General features: G+C 35.3%; 1 protein-coding gene across 1 annotated transcript in view; it reads left to right on the top strand.

Moving 5' to 3' along the window:
- BRIP1 (BRCA1 interacting DNA helicase 1) overlaps positions 1 to 20,172 on the top strand; it is a 210,880-nt gene that overhangs the window by 139,593 nt on the left and 51,115 nt on the right. Inside the window, 2 exon segments of the mRNA XM_081791236.1 lie at positions 1,026 to 1,185; positions 2,178 to 2,299. Of these exon segments, the coding sequence (XP_081647362.1) occupies positions 1,026 to 1,185; positions 2,178 to 2,299 (282 nt within the window).

Raw genomic sequence — 20,172 nt, 5'->3', positions numbered from 1 at the left:
ATTTACTTAATTCAGTTTATTAATGATGATCAAATTTTTAAACAGCTTAGCTGCCTATGGACTAGGTAAAATGATCTTTAAGAATCTTTAGTTGAGGGAATTAAGGAATTTCACTTTAGGTGTAAAGAGGTAAGTTAAGGGGTGCCTGGGTAGTGGCTCGGTTGGTTAAGTGTCCAACTTCGGCTCAGGTCATGATCTCGCAGTTCATGAGCTCAAGACCCTGCTGACAGCTCAGAGCCTGGAGTCTGCTTTGGATTCTGTGTCTCCCTCTTTCTCTCTCTCTGCCCTTCCCCCCCTCATGTTGTGTCTCTCTGTCTCTCTCAAAAATAAATAAACATTAAAAAATCATTTTAAACTGATAAGAACAGATACTACACTTGATCTTAGGTGGATCCTGAGAAACTTAACAAAAGACCATAGGGGAGGGGAATGAAAAAGAAAAAAGTTAGGGAGGGAACCAAACCAAAGACTCTTAAACTGAGAATAAACTGAGGGTTGATGCAGGGCGGGGTGGGGGGGGGGAGGGGAGTGGGTGATGGGCATTGAGGAGGGCACCTGTTGGGTTGAGCACTGGGTGTTGTATGGAAACCAATTTGACAATAAATTTCATATTTAAAAAAAATAATTTTAAAGAGATAACTTAAAATTTATCTACTTTGTCAGAAGTCATTTTTCTGTTTTTGAAACCCCAAAATAGCAATCATAGAAGTAGCAGCAGCAGCAGCAGAAGTAATGTTAGTAGTAATAGAAATGGTAACAGCAGCAGTAGCAGTTAACTCTTGTGGAGTTCTTACAGTGTGCAAGGCATCATTCAAAGCTATCTAAATCAGTTCATGAATTTAACCCACTAATAACACTATGGCATATTATTGTTTTTCTCATTTTATAGATGAGAAAAAATAAAACACAGGTTATTAATTCACTTGCCATAGTCACATTGTAGTCACATTTTCTTTCAGCAAACCAAGGTAAGTTCAGTTGGACACACAAAATGTTCATTTTTTTTTTTTCTTTTTCCTTTCCAGTTGTTAGAAAAGTTAAAAGAACGTTGGCTCTCTACTGGTTTATGGCATAATCTAGAGTTGGTGAAAACAGTCATCGTAGAACCACCGGCAGGAGAAAAAATTGATTTTGATGAATTACTACAGATGTACTATGATGCAATCAAATACAAAGGAAAGAAAGGTAATTGGAAATTATTTGATGGCCAATCAAAAAGTATTTTTTATCATAAAGAAGTTGATGCTGTCAGAATTCTGTTACCTTTTAAATGAATTTCACTTAAGAGAAAAGTTATATTTTATAATCTGGGTGAAAAGAAAATAAACTGAAGAAACTCTTTTATTTGGAGTTGTTCTTCTATGGATATTTTCATTGGAGATGCCAGTTCAACTTGAGAAACAGCATATATTCAGGTTAGGAAGACATTTAGTATAGTCTTCCCTACACTACCTAAAATGTTTTGTGAAAGAGGATGGATGGAGTATGCATAAATATCTACCTTAGTAGCCAAATGAGTCCTGCATTTTGATGTAAATAATGTACTTTATGCTTACATTCTATTACATAAGGTAAATTTGAGTTTTCAAAGCATAGCTGAAGTCTTAATTTCAAGTTTAGAGAATGTCCATAAAAAGTTTGACAGGAAGAGCTAATAGTAATAACACATGAATAGTGCACCATCTTAAAGATACTGTAACATAATTGTCAATATTGTCAGTATGATGAGATGATACAGAGTATTCTGTGTGTATGTTTTAAATGCTTTCCAATATAATAGTGATCAATATAATATATAGTACAAACTAGAGTTGTTTAAATCAATCTGAGGCCTTTACATGTTGGTGGTAAAAGTAATGATTGCAGTTACACTCTTAAAGATAAAACAGTTGGTGCCTAAAATTTCTCAGTTCATCTGCAAGCTAATTCTACTCTGATGTGGTTTTTCTGTGGAAGTTATCTGGGAGATACAGTTTGTAAATTGGTTTGGTACCATATTACACAGAAATGCAATTTTGTGGCCCTTTTAAAACTTTATTTCATCATAGTTTTTTATTTTGATGTTTTAAAATTTGCTATGATGAGTACTTAATTAGATCTTTTCAAAATGACAAGAATAAGCAGTTTTGAGGAATTTTAGATGTACTTTTTAAAATATTTATTTTTTATTGCTTAAGATGGAGCCCTCTTGGTAGCAGTTTGTCGTGGTAAAGTGAGTGAGGGTCTGGATTTCTCAGATGACAATGCCCGTGCTGTCATAACAATAGGGATTCCTTTTCCGAATGTGAAAGATCTACAGGTAAGCCATCAAAGCCTTAAGTTTTATTTACCACAGAGGTTGTTGATCTTTTTCTTTTTTTTTTTTTTTTTGTAGTTTTTACTTAAATTCCTATTAGTTAACATACAGTGTAATATTAGTTTTAGATGCAGAAGTTGTTTATCTTTACATAAAGTTGATTATATGTTTTTCTTATATCCTGAGATATTTAAATGCTTTGGTGATTCAGAATGAGTGAGAAAGGTTTGGTAGATATGGATTTATTTTATTTTTAACTTATATTGTCTTTTGCTCAATAAGAGTGATTTTCAAAGTGTGATCTTGGATCAGGAGTATCCGAATCACCTGGGAACTTGATAGAAATATACAGCTCAATCTGAAGCCTAGCAATTTGTGTTTTATCAAGCTCTTAGCCACAGACTTACAAAGGCTCTTCAGGGAATTCTAGGGGACTTTCTCTCTGTCTCCCTTCTCTCAGTGCTATGCCCAGCCCTGCTGATTTCAGTGATTTTAGCTGCTCCAAAATCTGATCTCTTGGACCCCAGCTCAGTAGGACCACCATACTCTGCCTGTATGTCAGTGCTCTGTGCTTTTGTCAGGAAATTATACCCAGGAAGAGAGCTAAGAATCATGGAATTCACCTAATGGTTTCCCTTATCTCAGAGATTATAGTCTTATGCTACCTCATATCTACTCCCTGAAAGCAGTTGCTTTATCTCTTTTGTCCAGTTTTACATTTACTTAACAGTGGGAGGAGGGATCCCAAACTGGTTATTCTGTCAAAGCCAGAAACAGGAGTTTTGCTTCATTATCACTGATTGCTAACCATTATATTTGAAAAATTATTTGCAGCAATAACTTGAAGCCTAAGGTGATGTTATTTTCCATCACGAAGGATTTTCTCTTACTCCCTGCTGGAATTTGAAGGTTCTAGCCATCTGAGACCCAGACTTCAGGTTTTCTGGCCTTTGAGCTGAGCATAATTTGTATCCCTCTTCCTAGGGTACAGTCTGTTAGGGTCTCATACCAAAGCAAGAATTCTTTCCCTTACAGTTACATTTATTAATACTTCAGCAGACACTGTGAATTATACAATATTAACAGTAATAAACAGTATTTCTCTGGTTAGCTCCTATTCTTCCCTAACCTCTGGATTTCTTGAAAGTTTCTGAAAGTCCTTAGGAGGTTACCTAATTCTTTCAGCCTTCACTAACTTTGGTGGCTTTCACTACCTTTCTTCAAGTACCGTGACTCTTACTGAGAGTGCTGACAATCACGCCCAGAGCTCCTATCCTAAAATGGTTAATGCTGCCTCTGAGTACTGATGAAATAGTTGACATCCAGTCAAGAAAACCGTTGTGTTCACTATCAACAGCTTTCATTGCCACATTCCATTGAAGCTGAATGCTGCTGATGGTACTGCTATTGGCAGTGTTACTGTCTCTCTTTGATGTCTTATCATTTTACCTTGGCCCTATATCGTTGCACTAATGCCACTTTGTTAAAGTGGAGAGAATCCCTTTCCCCTCTTTGTACCACACGTTCTCCTAATGTCTTAAATATATTTTTTCCCTAAAACTAGCTCTTTAAATTTTTGCTTATTATCTCCTCTCTTTCTTGGACCTATGTATGAGTACTTGAGGACCATAAAAGAAGATAACTTTTTGGCTGATACTAGGTTGTACAAAATATGCTCACAAAAATAGCAAATCCTGAAGGGATTAATTCACATCAAACTCAATCGTGTTACATCTGAGAAGAGAAAGGAATGATGGTGTGGGTGGCTATCAAAAGGGACTTTAACTTTTCCTATATTTGTTTTAGTAGAAAACAAGTTTTAAGAAAATATGGTAAGAATAAAGATGTTTATTATGTCATTCTTTGAAAAAAATTTACATTTAAAGAAAATGTTACTTGTGAACAAAATTACATTTACCTTATATTTTCTCTACTCTCACTCCCAACAACTATGATTATGGGCATTGTTTTTGCACCGGTATTGAGTTCTTACTGCTCTCTTTCCTCAGCATTATTTTTTCTCAGGCAGTGTCTCACTCTGTCATACAAAAAAGATAGCTGGTAACCTGCTCTGACATTCCTTAGTAATGGTCTTGCTTGTTACATTTCTGCTTATCTGAATTACAATGACTGACTGTAGTTATACAGAACAGCAAAACAACAAGCTTCACTGCAATCTGGGTGCAGAGGGGGAGGGTGGTTCTAAAGAAGTTTCCCCAGTAGTTCCTGAAAGGGGCAAGTGGAGTAGACCTAAGAGTAGTCCTAACTGCAGGGACAAGGGACAGATAGAGAGGAAAATTCTTTATTGGCAATACCAGATGTAAGGGAAGTGTATTTCTTACTGCCTTATGTCTAGATCAGTTCTTCTTATGTAGCAGACAAGTCTAAAATTTAATGGCTTAAAACAACCATCTGTTATGAGTCACATATCAATTGGTGGGGGGTGGTAGCTGGGTGGTAAATGATCTGAGTGAACTTGGCTGGGCTGCTCTGCTGATTTCAGCTGGGCTTAGTCACCCTGCTATGGTTTCACCAATGTAGGTTTGGCCCGACTGGGTCAGCTCTGCTCTACATATATCTCATCCTTTGTATACCAGCAGACTAGCCAGAACATTTTACCATGTTTTATACCTTGTCAGAGATAGAAGAAGGCAGGCTTGATTGTGCAAATACTTTTCAAATACCTACTTATATCACATCTGCTAACCTATTGCCCAAAGCATGTCATGTGCCTAACTAAGCCCAAAGTCTAGATCAAGGGGTGGGGTGTGGTTATTTTCTACCACACATGGCAAAGGGCTTAAAATCAAGACTCCAAAAAGGAGTTTTGGCTTTTTTTGTTTTAATAAGTAAAGAATATTTATAAAGCATCCATTCAAAAGACTGATGTTTATAAGCTTTAGGAGTATAGGTATACAATTTTTATAATAATTAGGAAGTTCTTTTATCATTTGGAAGTGACCAGAATATAGCCATCAATACCTAAATTTTCTGAATACTTGAAATAAATCAGAACACCATTATGGGTGATTTCTTTTTTTTTTTTTTTCTGAACTTGGAATTAATATTTACTATATATATGATTGACAGGTTAATTGCCATAAATTACAAGAAGTACTACAAATCAATATCAAATAACTAAATGGAATAAGAAAAATGCAAAAGTCATAAAACATAATCCACAGAAAAAAGTGCAAATAACCAGAAACATATGAAAAAAAGATGTTCCTCCTGACCCAAGAGAGAAATGCAAATTCAAACAATGAGATATCTGTCTTGGAAAAGATTGAAATGAGTGATGATGCCAGTGATGGAAATAGACTATTTTAGAAGGTGGAAGTATAAGTTAACACACTCTACTGAGAGCAGTTGGAAATATCTATTTAAAGAAACGTCAATTTCAGAATTAAGCTATTGATAAATTTTGGAATCAGATACACCATGTTTAAGAATTTTTCCTGAAGGAATAGTTGTACAAATGTAGGAAGATATATGTTTATAGGTATTAATTGCACTTTTGTTTTCATATAAAAAAATTGGCAACCACCTAATTGCCTATCAACTGAAATCTAGCTAAAAAGCATATAGCAGTTGTCTATTGACTATCACACATTTGCGGAAATAGTAAGTTATATCTATACATACTGACAAGGAATGATAACTGATAAGTGATTTTTAATGGTCAAAATGTGTATAATCTGAACACATTTTTTGTAAAATACATGGTATAAATCTTGAATATGTATTTTAAAAAATCCAAAAGAGTACACATCAAAGTGAAACCTATGATTCTCTCTTGGGAGTGAAACTATGGAAAAGTAATCTTCAACTTCATATATTCTATATTGCTTAGTTATTTTACAGTGGCCATGTAACACCCTTGTTACCAGAAAAATACATAAATTTATATAATTTTAGATACATAATTTTATATATTTTAAAATATATAGTACATAATTTTTGAAGACAGAAATTAATGCTGTTAATGCCGTTGAATAACTGTTATTGATATATTTACCAGACACCTCACTGACACCTGCTAGAGTAACTCAAAATTGTTTAAAAGTTCATTTCAAGTTATAAGCAAGGTGGTGTATTAGTAGACAATATGTGGAGCATTGGTAGAGAGTAGTATAAAACTTTAAATGAAGGGATGAAGCAATAAAAATAGAATATTGAAGAATGGTAATTATTTGGGAAATTTTAATGGCTAGATTATATGACATTCCAGGTTCTTTGTAACATCAGTGCTCAGTACACCACATTTTGCTCTGTAGTTGCAATTATGCTTACTGATGATTCTCGAAATGTATAAAAAATTCTCTGATTCTCAAAATGTATAAAAAATCAGCACAAATCATCTTCGGTAGTTCTCTCTGATCACTACCAGGGATCCATATTTCTTGTATCAAGTAGAAAGAAGCGTTCTTTTTTTTTTTAATTTCATTTTTTATTTTTTAAAATTTAATTCCAAATTAGTTAGCATATAGTGCAACAATGATTTCAGGAGTAGATTCCTTAGTGCCCCTTACCCATTTAGCCCATCCCCCCTCCCATAACCCTCAGTTTGTTCTCCATATTTATGAGTCTCTTCTGTTTTGTCCCCCTCCCTTTTTTTTATATTATTTTTGTTTACCTTTCCTTATGTTCATCTGTTTTGTCTCTTAAAGTCTTCATATGTGTGAAGTCATATGATTTTTGTCTTTCTCTGACTAATTTCACTGAGCATAATACCCTCCAGTTCCATCCACATAGTTGCAAATGGCAAGATTTCATTCTTCTGGATTGCTGAGTAGTACTCCATTGTATATATATATATACCATATCTTCTTAATCCATTCATCCATCGATGGACATTTGGGCTCTTGCCATACTTTGGCTATTGTTGATAGTACTGCTATAAACATGGGGGTGCATGTGTCCCTTTGAAACAGCACACCTGTATCCCATGGATAAATGCCTAGTAGTACAATTGCTGGGTCGTAGGTTAGCTCTATTTTTAGTTTTTTGAGGAACCTCCATACTGTTTTCCAGAGTGGCTGCACCAGCTTGCATTCCCAATGGGTGATTTCTTAAAATTCGTAAGTGATCCAACAAGTTATTGAAGATATTTATTTCGGATAAAAAAGGAAAAAAATATATAAATTAAATTTATAAATTATAAATTAAATATATTTAATAATTAAATAAATATATTATATATTAAATAATTAAGTATATCATATATTTATATATTGTATATTATATTAAATAAAAAATATATTTTATTTAATTTATAAACAAATATAAAAGAATAAAAATATAAACGTATACATACACAAATATACATATACATATATACAAATATAAACAAAATATAAAAGAAATACAAAAGTTTGATAATTAAGTCACTTCATTTTTTTGTTTTTGCCTATGCTTTTGGTGGCATATTTAGGAAACTTGACAAATCTAGGCCATGCAGATCTGTCCCAGTTTTCTTCAAAGAGCTTCATAGTTTGAACTCTGAAATTTAGATACGTGATCCCATTTGAGTAAAATTTTTTTAATGTTTATTTATTTTGGGAGAGAGAGTACGAGCAGGGGAGGGGCAGAGAGAGAGGGAAGGGGAGAGAGAGAGAAAGAGAGAGGGAGAGGGAATCCCAAGCAGCCTCCGCACTGTCAGCGCAGAGGCCTACGCTGGGCTGGATCCCACAAACCAAACCGTAAGATCATGACCTTAGCCGAAACCAAGAGTTGGACAATTAACTGCCTAAGCCACCTAGGTGCCCTGCGTAAATTTTTGTATATGACGTAAGATAAGAGTTCAGCTTCCTTATATCTGAAATGAGTCACTTATAGACACCATATAGTTTTTTTAATTCATCTAGCCAAATTCTGCCTTTCTGTTGGAGAGTTTAATCTATTCACAAAGTAATTACTGATAAGGAAGGACTTAGTTCTACTATTTAGCTATTTGTTTTCTGTGCTTTTTGTTTCTCAGTTGCTTCGGTATTACCCCTTTTTGTATTTAGTTGGGTTTTTTTGTTGTGTACTATTTTGGTCCCCTTCTTTTCTTTTGTGTACATTGTTTAGTTATTAGTATTACCTTGGGGATTACAAGTAACATCTTAACCTCTGTCCTTCCTGTTTTATATCATTACTGTCATAGATTGCATTTTTATACATTGTATGCTCATTAACATAATTTATAATTATTGTTTTACACATTTGCCTTTTAAATCATGTAGAAAAAAAGAATTACAAACTAAAAGTATAATGATACTGGCTTGTATGTTTAACTACACAGTTCTCTTTACCAGTGCCCTTTATTACTTCCTTTACTATAGTAGGAAGTATTAAGCTAAACTGAAGTACTTCCTACTATATTGCCTTCATTATATTATATTTTAGTGTTTATAAATGCACTTTGTAATCTGTTATATGGTGTACTTCAAGGATTAGGATAATTTCTTAAACATCTTTGTCTCTATAATTGGAATGTAGTGAGTGTTCAATAAATGTTGATTTTATTAACACTTAATATAAACTCATTTAATATATTTAAGTCTTAAATACATATATTTTCATATTTAAACATTCATATTTAAACATGTTTCATATTTAAACATATTTAAATATATTTATTATATTTAAGTATTAAGTATATTCAATATATTGATTGAAATAAATTAAAATAGAACTAAAAGTTAAATATGTATTAATATTCAGGCATACCTCTTTTTTAAATTTTTTCTTTTAGTTTAAATTTTTGTTTGTTAACATTCAGTGCAATATTGGTTTCAGGAGTAGAATTCAGTGATTCACACATACAACACCCAGTCCTCATCACAAGTGCCCTCTTTAGTACCCATCACCCACCTAGCCCATCTCCCGCCCACCTCCCTCTGTCAACCCATAGTTTGTTCTCTAGCATTAACAGTCTCTTGTGGTTTTTCTCTCTTCTCCCCACTGCTTCTCATATATTTATCTGTTTTGTTTCCTAAATTCCACATAGGAGTAAAATCACATGGTATTTGTCTTTCTCTGATTAACTTATTTTGTTTACTATAATACATTCTAGCTTCATCCATGATATTGCAGATGGCAAGATTTCATTCTTTTTGTTGGATGAGTAATATTCCATCATATACACATATATGCCACATCTTCTTTATCCATTCATCATGTGTTTTGATTACTCCACTAACTGGCTGTTCCTCCATCTCTCCCCCTCTTCTTGGGCCTATTTCCTGAGATACCACAATACTGAAATTGGTACACTTCTCCCCCTCTTCTTGGGCCTGTTTCCTGAGACACCACAATATTGAAATTGGTACAGTTAATAACCTTTCAGTGACCTCTAAGTGTTCAATGTCACATGTCTCACTTTAAATCAAAAGCTAGAAATGATTAAGCTTGGTGAGGTAGGCATGTCGAAAGCTGAGATGCGCTGAAAGCTAGGCCTCTTGTGTCAGTTAGCCAAGTTGTGAATGCAAAGCAAAAGTTCTTGAAGGAAATTTAAAATTCTACTCCAGTGAACACAAAAATGATAAGCAAAACAGCCTTATTGCTGATGGAGAAAGTTTTTTTGGCCTGGATAGAAGATCAAACCAGCCACAACATTCTCTTAAGCCAACACCTAATCCAGAGTAAGGCCTTAATTATCTTTAATTCTATGAAGGATGAGAGAGGTGAGGAAGAAAAGTTTGAAGCTAGCAGAGGTTGGTTCAAGAAGACATCTTCATAATATCAAAGTGCAAGGTGAAGCAGCAAGTGCTCATGTAGAAGGAGCAAATTATCCAGAAGATCTAGCAAAGATAATTAATCAAGGTGGCTACACTGAACAACAGGTTTTCAATGTAGATGAAACAACCTTATACTGGAAAAAGAGGCCATCTAGTATTGGAACATCTAGAAAAGAGAAGTCAATTCCTGGCTTCAAAGCTTCAAAGGATGGGGTGACTTTTCTTAGTGGCTAATGCAACTGGTGACTTTAAGCTGAAGCCAGTGCTCATTTCCCATTCCAAAAATCTTGGGGCCCATAAGAATTATGTTCTTGCTCTATAAATGCTTGTGCTTGTGCTCTATAAATGGAGCAACAAAGCTTGGATGACACATGTATTTACAACATGGTTTACTGAATATCTTAAGCCCACTCCTAAGACCTACTAATCAGAAAAAAAGAAAAAAAAAAAGATTACTTTCAAAATATGACTGCTCATTGACAATGCACCTGGACACCCAAGAGCTCTGTTGGAGAAATGCAATGAGATTAATGTTGTTTTCATGCCTGCTAATACCACATTCATTCTGCACTCATGGATCAAGGAGTAATTTTGACTTTCAAGTCTTACTATTTAAGAAATACATTTTTATAAGGCAATAGCTGCCACTGATAGGGATTTCTCTAATGGATCTGGGCAAGGTCAACTGAAAACCTTCTGGAAAGGATTCATTATTATAGATGCCAATAAGAACATTCATGATTCATGGGAAGAGGTCAAAATATCAGCATTAACAGGAGTTTGGAAGGAGTTGATACCAACCTGCAGAGATGACTTTGAGGGACTCAACACTTCAGTGGAGGGGTGCCTAGGTGGCTCAGTTGGTTGGACACCCAACTTCAGCTCAGAGTCTGGAGCCTGCTTCAGATTCTGTGTCCCCACCTCTCTTCTGCCCCTTTCCCTCCCCCCCCCCCCACTCTCTCTCTCCCTCTCTATGTCAAAAATAAACATTAAATTTTTTTTAAAAAAATTATAAAAAAGACTTCACTGGAAATGTGGTAGAAATACTAAGAGAACTAGAGTTAGAAGTAGAACCTGAGGATGTGACTGAATTCCTGCAATCTCATGATAAGAATTTAATGGAAAAGGAATTGCTTCGTATGGATGAGCAATGTAATCTCCTAGTGAAGATGCTGTGAAGATTGTTGAAGTGACAGCAAAAGATTTAGAATATTACATTAACTTAGTTGGTAAAGAAGTGGCAGGGTTTGAGAGAATGGATTCCCAATTTTGAAAGAAATTCCACTGTGGGTAAAATGCTATGAAATAGCACCATGTGCTATAGAGAGAGTTCGTGAAAGCAAGAGTCAATCAATATGACAGACTTCATTGTTGTCATATTTTAAGAAATTGCCATAGCCACCCCAGCCTTTAGCAACCACTACCCTGGTCAGTCAGCAGCCATCAACACTGAGGGAGAAACCCCACCAGCAGAAAGATTTTGACTCACTGAGACGATGATTAGCACTTTTAGCAATTAAGGCATTTATGTTGTTTTTTTTTAAGACATAATGCTATTGCACCCTTAATAGACTACAGTATAGTGTAAACATAACTTTTATATGTACTGAGAAATGAAAATTCACTTGACTCATTTTATTTTCATATTTGCTTTATCACAGTGGTCTGGAATCAAACCCATAATATCTCTGAGGTGTCTATTTCTATTTAATATAAGTTATTAAAATAGTATTTAGTTTTGTTGTTTGTTTTACTTGACACTGTTATTTAAAAACAACAATCCTAAGGCGCATGGGTGGCTCAGTCAATGGAACATCCAACTCTTGGTTTTGGCTCAGTTCATCTCATGGTTCATGGGTTCAAGCCCCACTTTGGGCTGTGCACTGATAGCATGGAGCCTGCTTGGGATTCTCTCTCTTTTTCTGTCTCTGCCTCTTTCCTGTACATGTGCACATGCGCTCTCTCTCTCTCTCTCTCTCAAAAATCTTAAAAAAATTTTTTTTAATCTTTATTTATTTTTGAGAGAGAGACAGAGTGTGAGCAGGGGAGGAGGAGAGAGAGAGGGAGACACAGAATCTGAAGCAGGCTCCAGGCCCTGAGCTGTCAGCACAGAGCCCGATGCGGCACTCGAACTCACAAACCGTGAGATCATGACCTGAGCTGAAGTCGGACGCTCAGCTGAGCCACCCAGGCACCCCTCTAAATAAGTAAACTTTAAAAAAATCCTCCATTTCTATATACTTTAATTAAAACATGGTAATGATAGTAATCATTATTAGATGATAATAGGACATTAGTGAACATTAATATGACTTAAATGAGGCAACATGGTGTGTTGTTACAGTCATTAAAGGAGTTACAGAAGAAAATGCTCAATCCCAGTACCATTTTATACTAATACATAGTAGAACATCATAAATGAAGGGGGTGTCTTATATTGGTTATACTGATTGTCACTCTTTATATATTATTTTTCTGTTGCTGCATTAGTATGATCACATAGTAGCTTAAAACAATACACATTTCTTAAATGTCACAGTTTCTGTAGGGCAGGCATGTAGGTATGGCTTAACCAGCTTCTCTCCTCAGGCTTCCAAAGGCTGCAGCCAAAATGTTGGCTGGGTTGTGTTCTTATCTGGACCTTGGGGTCTTCTTCCAAGCTCATCCAGGATGTTGGCAGAATTCATTCCTTATGGTTGTAGGACTGATCCAACCAGAGGCAACTCTCATCTCAGGCTATGCAGAGTTCCTTGCCCTGTGGCCTTCTCACAAGCCCTCTCACCACATGGCAGTTAACTTCTTCACAAGGTCAACAAGGTAGATAAGAAGCAAGTCACAGGTTCTGCTCATACTTAAGGTGAGAAGATTATATAAGACACAACTCTCTGAGTCACCTTATGGTATGTTTGCCATATTCTTGTTTTTGGTAAAATGAGATGATGAACTAAATGATTTCCATAAATGGCTCTTCCAAAACTAAAATAGTGCTTCAAATTACTTACTAGACTATAACTTAGGACTTTATTAATAGGACTTTTATATTAATACTCAGTCTATCACACAGAAATAAGTGGAAGCTATTTATATTGAAAACCTTAAATACTACAGCTTCTGGAAATGAAATAATCTATTTCTACATTATTTTCTTCATTGTTTCATTTGAATTCATATTTTAGAAGATTAAGATCAGTGTCTGAGTTAGAAAAGTGATTTGAGTGGGAAAAAGAGCAGTGACATTAATTTTATGATACTAAAATTTTTTTCTTAAATTTGAGACACAGATTATGGAAATAAAAATGAAAATACAGTTTAAAATACTAACTTAAGACTCTTATAGTCTCAGTTGCAGAGTTTGGCTTTTAGAGAAGCAGGAAAATGTATGTTAGAGCCAAAAATATGACTTCTTTGGCTGTGACCAGGATTTCCTCTTCCCACCTTGGGGACTAGAAAGTAGAGGTAGGAAAATTTCATTTTGGAGCCAAGTGTGACTTGTTTAGTTCAAGTCGTAATTTATTGCCCATACCTCAGGGACCTGAAAATAAAGAAACCCACTATGAAATGTTGATAATGGGCCACTCTGAAGGGCAAGCATTAAGCTAACTTTCCCAGTGAGGGTTTTTTTCACTTCCACTTTTCCCAGATGCTTCTGATCATTCTATAAGGACATACTTAATCGTGTAATAGTTAAAAAGAAAACTTTCTGTGCACTAAACCATAGTATTTGAGGGGCAGGAAAGTGAACCAAGGCCTTTATATGATTAGATGTCGGTGGAAAAGTATAACTGAAAGAAAAGTTTTTTTAATGCGGTTAAGTCACAGTATAACAAGGCTGCCATTTAATGGATATCTAAAGCAAATCCTTTGGCCAATTAGTATGATCTAAAAGCTACAAAAACCTTCAACTTTCTAATTCAGACATCTACATCTCAAATTGGTGGCATATTCATAATTTGTGAGACATTATAAGGTACAATATTTAGATTTTAAAATTAAATTTTATTTATATTCCTTAACATAGTTTGGTAGTATATAGAAATTTGTTTTTCGTGGATATTGTGCCTTTAATTCCCCTGTGGAAAATTCATAAAACCACAGAATATGGCAAAAAAATCTTATACTTTAAAAATGTTCAAGTGGTATTTTAGATTTTTATAATTGGTTTCATAAAATTTGATGGTAACATTCAATTTCAGAAGTGCTCTTATAGCAATTGAAATAACTTAAGATGACAAATTTTATGTGCTTATTATTTTTCTTTATTAATATAATATGTTGAGTTATTAAAATTGATTTTATTTGGAAACTATTTACAATTCAGAGGATGATCTGATTAGTTATCTTAGTTTTGACATACAGTAACTATTATTTTTTTTAGCAAACTTCTCTTAGCTCTGAAGGTACTGAACTATATGAATATATTATTTTAATCAATTTTTAAAAGTTATACTCATAATTGAAAAATATAGGCATGTTAAATTAGTTATTGACTTTATAACAAACATGTATAAATTTATAGACTTCCATGCATCCTTGGCATTTTATAAACCTCAGAAAAGGGTTTGTTAGCCTTTGCATGCCCCCAGAAGATAACACCATTGGGGTGCCTGGGTGGCTAAGTCAGTTAAGTCCAACTTCAGCTCAGGTTGCGATCTCATGGTTTGTGAGTTCCAGCCCTGCATCAGGCTCTCTGGTGTCACAACAGAGCCCGCTTTGCATCCTTTGCCCTTCTCTGTCTGCCCCTCCCCTGCTCACACTCTCTCTCTCTCAAAAATAAACATTTTTAAAAAGATATCAGCATTAATAAAACAGTGCACATTAAACCACATTCAACCAGTGTTTTCAAGTGTCAAAGTACTTTTTTTTAATTAAAAAAAATTTTTTTAATGTTTATTTTTTGTGAGAGCGAGAGAGAGAGCAAGCATGAGTCGGACTGAGCCACCTCAAGTATCAAAGTATTATTAGATGATAGCAATATATGAATTCTTAAATCTGACATTTCTTTTTAAGGAGATTGTTGTTGATTCCTCATTATTCCTTGTTCCTTTGGCAGCAGTGTGTATATTCATCAGTAGATGAATGAAGGCAGGAATGTAAAGGGCTATAGTATATCAAGACAAACAATTTCGGAAACAGAAACTATTCTTAATTTTAAGTAGGTTTATCTATTCCTTTTGTATCACTTCCATAATTGTGCTGATGATCTTGAGTATTGTAGCGTTCATGTATTCATTCATGTAATAAGTTTCTACTAAGAGCCTAATTTGTACTAAACACAGTAGGTATAAAAATGAACGTGATGCTGGGGTACCTGGGTGGCTCAGTCGGTAAGTGTCCGACTTCGGCTCAGGTCATGATCTCACGGTTCATGAGTTCGAGCCCTGCATCGGGCTCTGTGCTGACAGCTCAGAGCCTGGAGCTGCTTCGGGTTCTGTGTCTCCCTCTCTCTCTGCTCCTACCCCACTCACACTCTGTCTCTCTCTCAAAAATAAATAAACCTTAAAAAAAATTTTTTTTAAATGAACATGATGCTATCTCTATACTACTAAAGTCTTTAGTGAAGGACATGAATGTATTACAGTGTTTGGTGGGATTGAATCTGAGTGTTCAAATGCTTAGAGAAAGTAAAATTAAGGAATACCTTTCTTTCACCTGTCATCCAGATATCCATTTACTTAGGTTTGCCTAAAATAGATGGAGACAGAGAGATGATATTTGAATCTTGTCTACAATGATATTGAAGCATACAAACATTTGATAAAATGGAATGGCCTCACCAAAGGTCGGATTACAATAAGACTATTAATATCGTTAAGACTATTCAGAATACCGAAACAACCATTTTTTTAAATATCTGCCAAGAGTACCAAGTACTTTAATAGACTGGTGACGCAGTGAACCACTATACAGATTATAGCCCTCTGACTCATGTAACTTACAGTCTAGCAAGGAATAGTGACATTAAAATAATGAAGTTAATTACAGTCGTGATAAAGGCTATAAGAAAAAGTCACAAGAACTATGAGAATGTATAACAGGATCCTGAGCTAGTGTTTGTGGGTAAAGAAAGACTTCCTGAGGAAGTGATATTTAGGCTGACACTTAAATACTGTCCTAGAAGGCTAAGACTTATATAGATGAACAGAATGGGTACGAGTATTCTCAGCAGAAAGAGTGGCCTATGCTAAGGCTCTAAGGTGTGAAAGAGGATAAGCAGTTTCCAGGAATTGAAAGAGGCTGAGGTGGAGAGTGGGGGAGAATGGCATGTGAATAGAGACTGGGAGAGATATTAAGGAGCCAAATCATTTAGGACTCTGTATGCCATTTTAAGGATTTGAGACTATTCTAAGCCAAGGGAAATTCTAAGCTGTCCTGTGGGAAACCAGATCTGGGAATAGAGCCTGAGGTCAGAGTGTAGTGGATTTTTAGTTATAGTGTAGCATCTGATACAGAAACCCACCTGGATCTAGCCCCAATAATAACATGTGGTTACCCAGGGGAAATGGCTATGTGTATAAACTTAAAGGGCTGTAATACTAAACTCCCAACATTTAGGAGTTCAGCAATTTGCTGTCGGAATTTTTGGAAACACTTAGACCAAAGCACAGATATGGAAGAAAAACCATGTCACCTCTGAAGGTCTAGAATGAGTTTATCCTCAATTACTTAAACATTTTTTTCCTCCTCAGAACGCTTTTTTTTTTCAAGATAGTTTGGCCAAAAGTATTATTAAAGTAGGTTTTAAGTGCACTTTGAAATAACAAAATTAGAATCTAGTTGAAATCTAATTATTCCATGTGGGTTGACAACTTGTAATTTGCCATGGACAGTGAAAACTGAGATAACCAAACCCTTGTTCCCATCCTTTTTTAAAAACAAACAAGCATAAAAACACAAAAATAAATGGCTGAGGTATTTTTAATTTTTAAATTAAAAAATTCCCATATTTCTTAAAGGAATGTTTTGGGATCAGGGGAAGAAACATTTAAAATCACAAAATTTCAAGCAGTTTTCATTAGCCTTTTTCCTTCTTTTTCTCCCAATAATCATGTCATTCTAGTTCGGGGGGGGGGGGGGGGGGAGCAGATAAAAAGCCATGCCTGAATATAGCTACAAATTAAAGCTTTGGATATTTAACAAATAAAAACTTTTGGTTTATGAAAAATTTTGAAATTATATTTTCTTATGTGCATCTTGTTGGCAAGAACAAGAACTTTATTGACTTTTGTATTTTACTTTTGTTCTCATAGTAGGTTGAAGGCTTTAAAAGTGATATTATCACCCTGGGAACTTATGAGGTTGATTGACACATTACTTCCAGTGGCCTAGAGCATAATCAGCACCACTGACCTCAAGGGAAGTGGTGGAATTGACTTTTAACTTCTCTGAAAGTCTTCTTTTTCTTTAGAGTAGAATTTTTTGTTGCAGTGGATTTTGGCCTATTTATATTTACTTAATCAAATCCCCTCGTTGTGAGCAATGTTCTGTGCATTGTAGGATGTTTGGCAGCATCTCTGGCCTTTACCTATAGATGCCAGTAGCAGACCCTTCTCTCCTCACTAGTTGTGACAACCAAAAATGTCTGTAGACATTGCCAAAATCTTTTGGTAGACAAAATCAATGTCAGTTGAGCACCATTGCTTTATATAATAAGGCATAGGAGCAGCTGGGTAATTAAGTCAATTGAGCATCTGACTCGACTTTGGCTCAGGTCACGATCCTTGGGTCATGGGATTGAGCCCTACATAGGGTGCTGAGCACGGTAAATGCTCAAGATTTTCTCTCTCTCTTCCCCTCTGCCCCTCTACCCTGCTCATGCTGTCTCTCTCTAAAAATATTTATGTGTGATATATATAAATATATATATATAGAGAGAGAGACATATGGGTGTGTGTCATGAATTAAAATGAGCAATCTGTTTATCTTTTAATTATTTTTTATCAAGTTGAAAAAAGTTCAATAAAGCTTTTACTAAGAGCCTAATTTATACAAAATACAGTTGTTTCTTATATTAACAATATCTTGGCTTCTGCCCCATTCCCAGCCCTTGCTTCTGAGAGGCAGCAAATTTTGCTTCTTTTAGCTATTTTTGTCTGGTATTTACTCCATATTTTATCTTTCTTTAATCAGTTTTAGACCTAAGTATTTATTTGTTATATTGAGATAAGGATTTTAGCTTACTATATACCTTTTCTTTCTTTTTCCTCCCAACATAGTTACATCACGTTTTAAAAATTAAATCCATAATCAATATTCACATCATGACTATGAAAATATTGTTCATTGTAGTCAAATAATTTCCTTCCTTTCTTGAACTTTTTATCTTCCTATTAATAATGCCCTCTGTCCTTTTTTCCTTTTCAAAAGATATTTGTTTTGGGTTTTTTTTTTAGGTTTATTTATTTATTTTGAGAGAGACAGAGAGAGCATGAGCAGGGGAGGGGCAGAGAGGGAAAAAGAGAATCCGAAGAAGGCTCAGTTCTGTCAGTGCAGAGCCCCGTGTAGGGCTCAATCTTAACCAACTGAGCCACCTAGGTGCCCCTAAAATATCTTTAAATTAATTTTGGGTCACCCTTCAATGACTATATGCAACACCTCTCAATACAGTTTTCCTATCAGATCTGTGAGATAATAGGTCAGTCCTTTTTTTCCCTCTGAAGACATTGCTCCTGGAGCCTCCTGATCTCCTACTTCAATCAAGCAAGACCAAGTTGTTCTTTAGCCCACTTAACTGCCAGATTCCTGAGATTTCCTTTTGCTGTCATCCTGGGAATTTGATTTGCCTATCTTCTGTGTTGGATCATAAGTTTCCTGAGTCTCAAATCTTCCTAAATGTTTTCATCTTCATAGTACAGTCCTCTGGCAGTTTATCTATACTTTCATTTCCTGAGCTTTTTTGGACTCCTGCTGGCCTAACTGGCTTATTTCCCATCAGTAGCTCTGTGGGTACTTTGGTTTGAACTTTCACCTCTCTGCTCAGTCATACACCTTTTGTCCATCTGCTTTTCACATTCATGTATCAGGTTTTGAGTTTGCAGACGTCTCTTAGTTTAATTGAAGATGAAGACTGTTTCTCTTATTTGTCTTTTAAGTTTGGAGAAGTTTTTATGTCTTTCTTTTTTCCTTTCTGAAACTAGAAGTCTTCATTACTTTGTAAGATTAAGTATGGGATTTTAAAATGTTGTGATCCCAGGGGTGCCTGGGTGGCTCAGTCAGTTAAAAGTCCAACTCTTGATTTCGGCTCAGGTCATGATCTCATGGTTTGGTGGGTTCTAGCCCCACATCAGGCTCCATGCTGATGGTGTGGAGCCTGCTTAGGATTCTCTCTCTCCCTCCCTCTCTCTCTCTGCCCCTCCCTCACTCCCGCTGTCTCTCTCAAAAATAAATAAACTTAAAAACTTAAATAAATAAATAAATAAATAAATAAATAAATAAAATCTATGATCCCGTATACTTTATTCCCACACTTCTACAAGCACATTTGAGAAGCTCTAAATCAAATATTCCTAACAATAATATTGTAAAGGTAGAAAGTAATAATTGTTCTAAAAAATCAAGTATATACTTATATTTGAAAGATAAATTTAGATGTAATAAAAATCTAGGTGGAGAAAGTATCATAATTCATTTGTTGGGCTGTGGAGGTAATAAGTTTCAAGGTTTTAAGTGTATTGCAGTATTTTTCAGTACTTCTATAATCTTTGTTACATGCACACTTTCTTGTGACCATGTTTGTTTTTAAATGTCACAGTGTTTAATCATGTGAAATCTGAGTCTGAGCCTCCTCTTACTGTGATTACCTTCTACTTTCTATGCCTGCCATTGCCATAAAACTTTTATCCAGCACCCCCTCTCCCACCCCACTCCACCCCAGGGCCAAAGTGCTTAGTATTGCATTTTCTAGCATCTACAAGCTTCTTCCATGAGAGATCTTGCCATCCAGAGATACATAGGAGTAGGTGCAGGTTTCTGTCACTTGCTGAATGCAGCACTACTCATTCCCTTAACAAAGCCTTTTTTTTTATTAAAAAAAATTTTTTTTTTAATGTTTGTTTATTTTTGAGACGGAGAGAGAGAGCATGAGCAGGGGAAGGGCAGGGAGAGAGGGAGACACAAAATCAGAAGCAGGCTCCAGGCTCTGAGCTGTCAGCACAG

Source organism: Panthera onca, chromosome E1 (genome assembly GCF_046562875.1).
Source record: "Panthera onca isolate mPanOnc1 chromosome E1, mPanOnc1 haplotype 2, whole genome shotgun sequence".
Taxonomy (NCBI): Eukaryota; Metazoa; Chordata; class Mammalia; order Carnivora; family Felidae; genus Panthera; species Panthera onca.
This window is presented reverse-complemented; position numbering and strand designations above follow the sequence as displayed.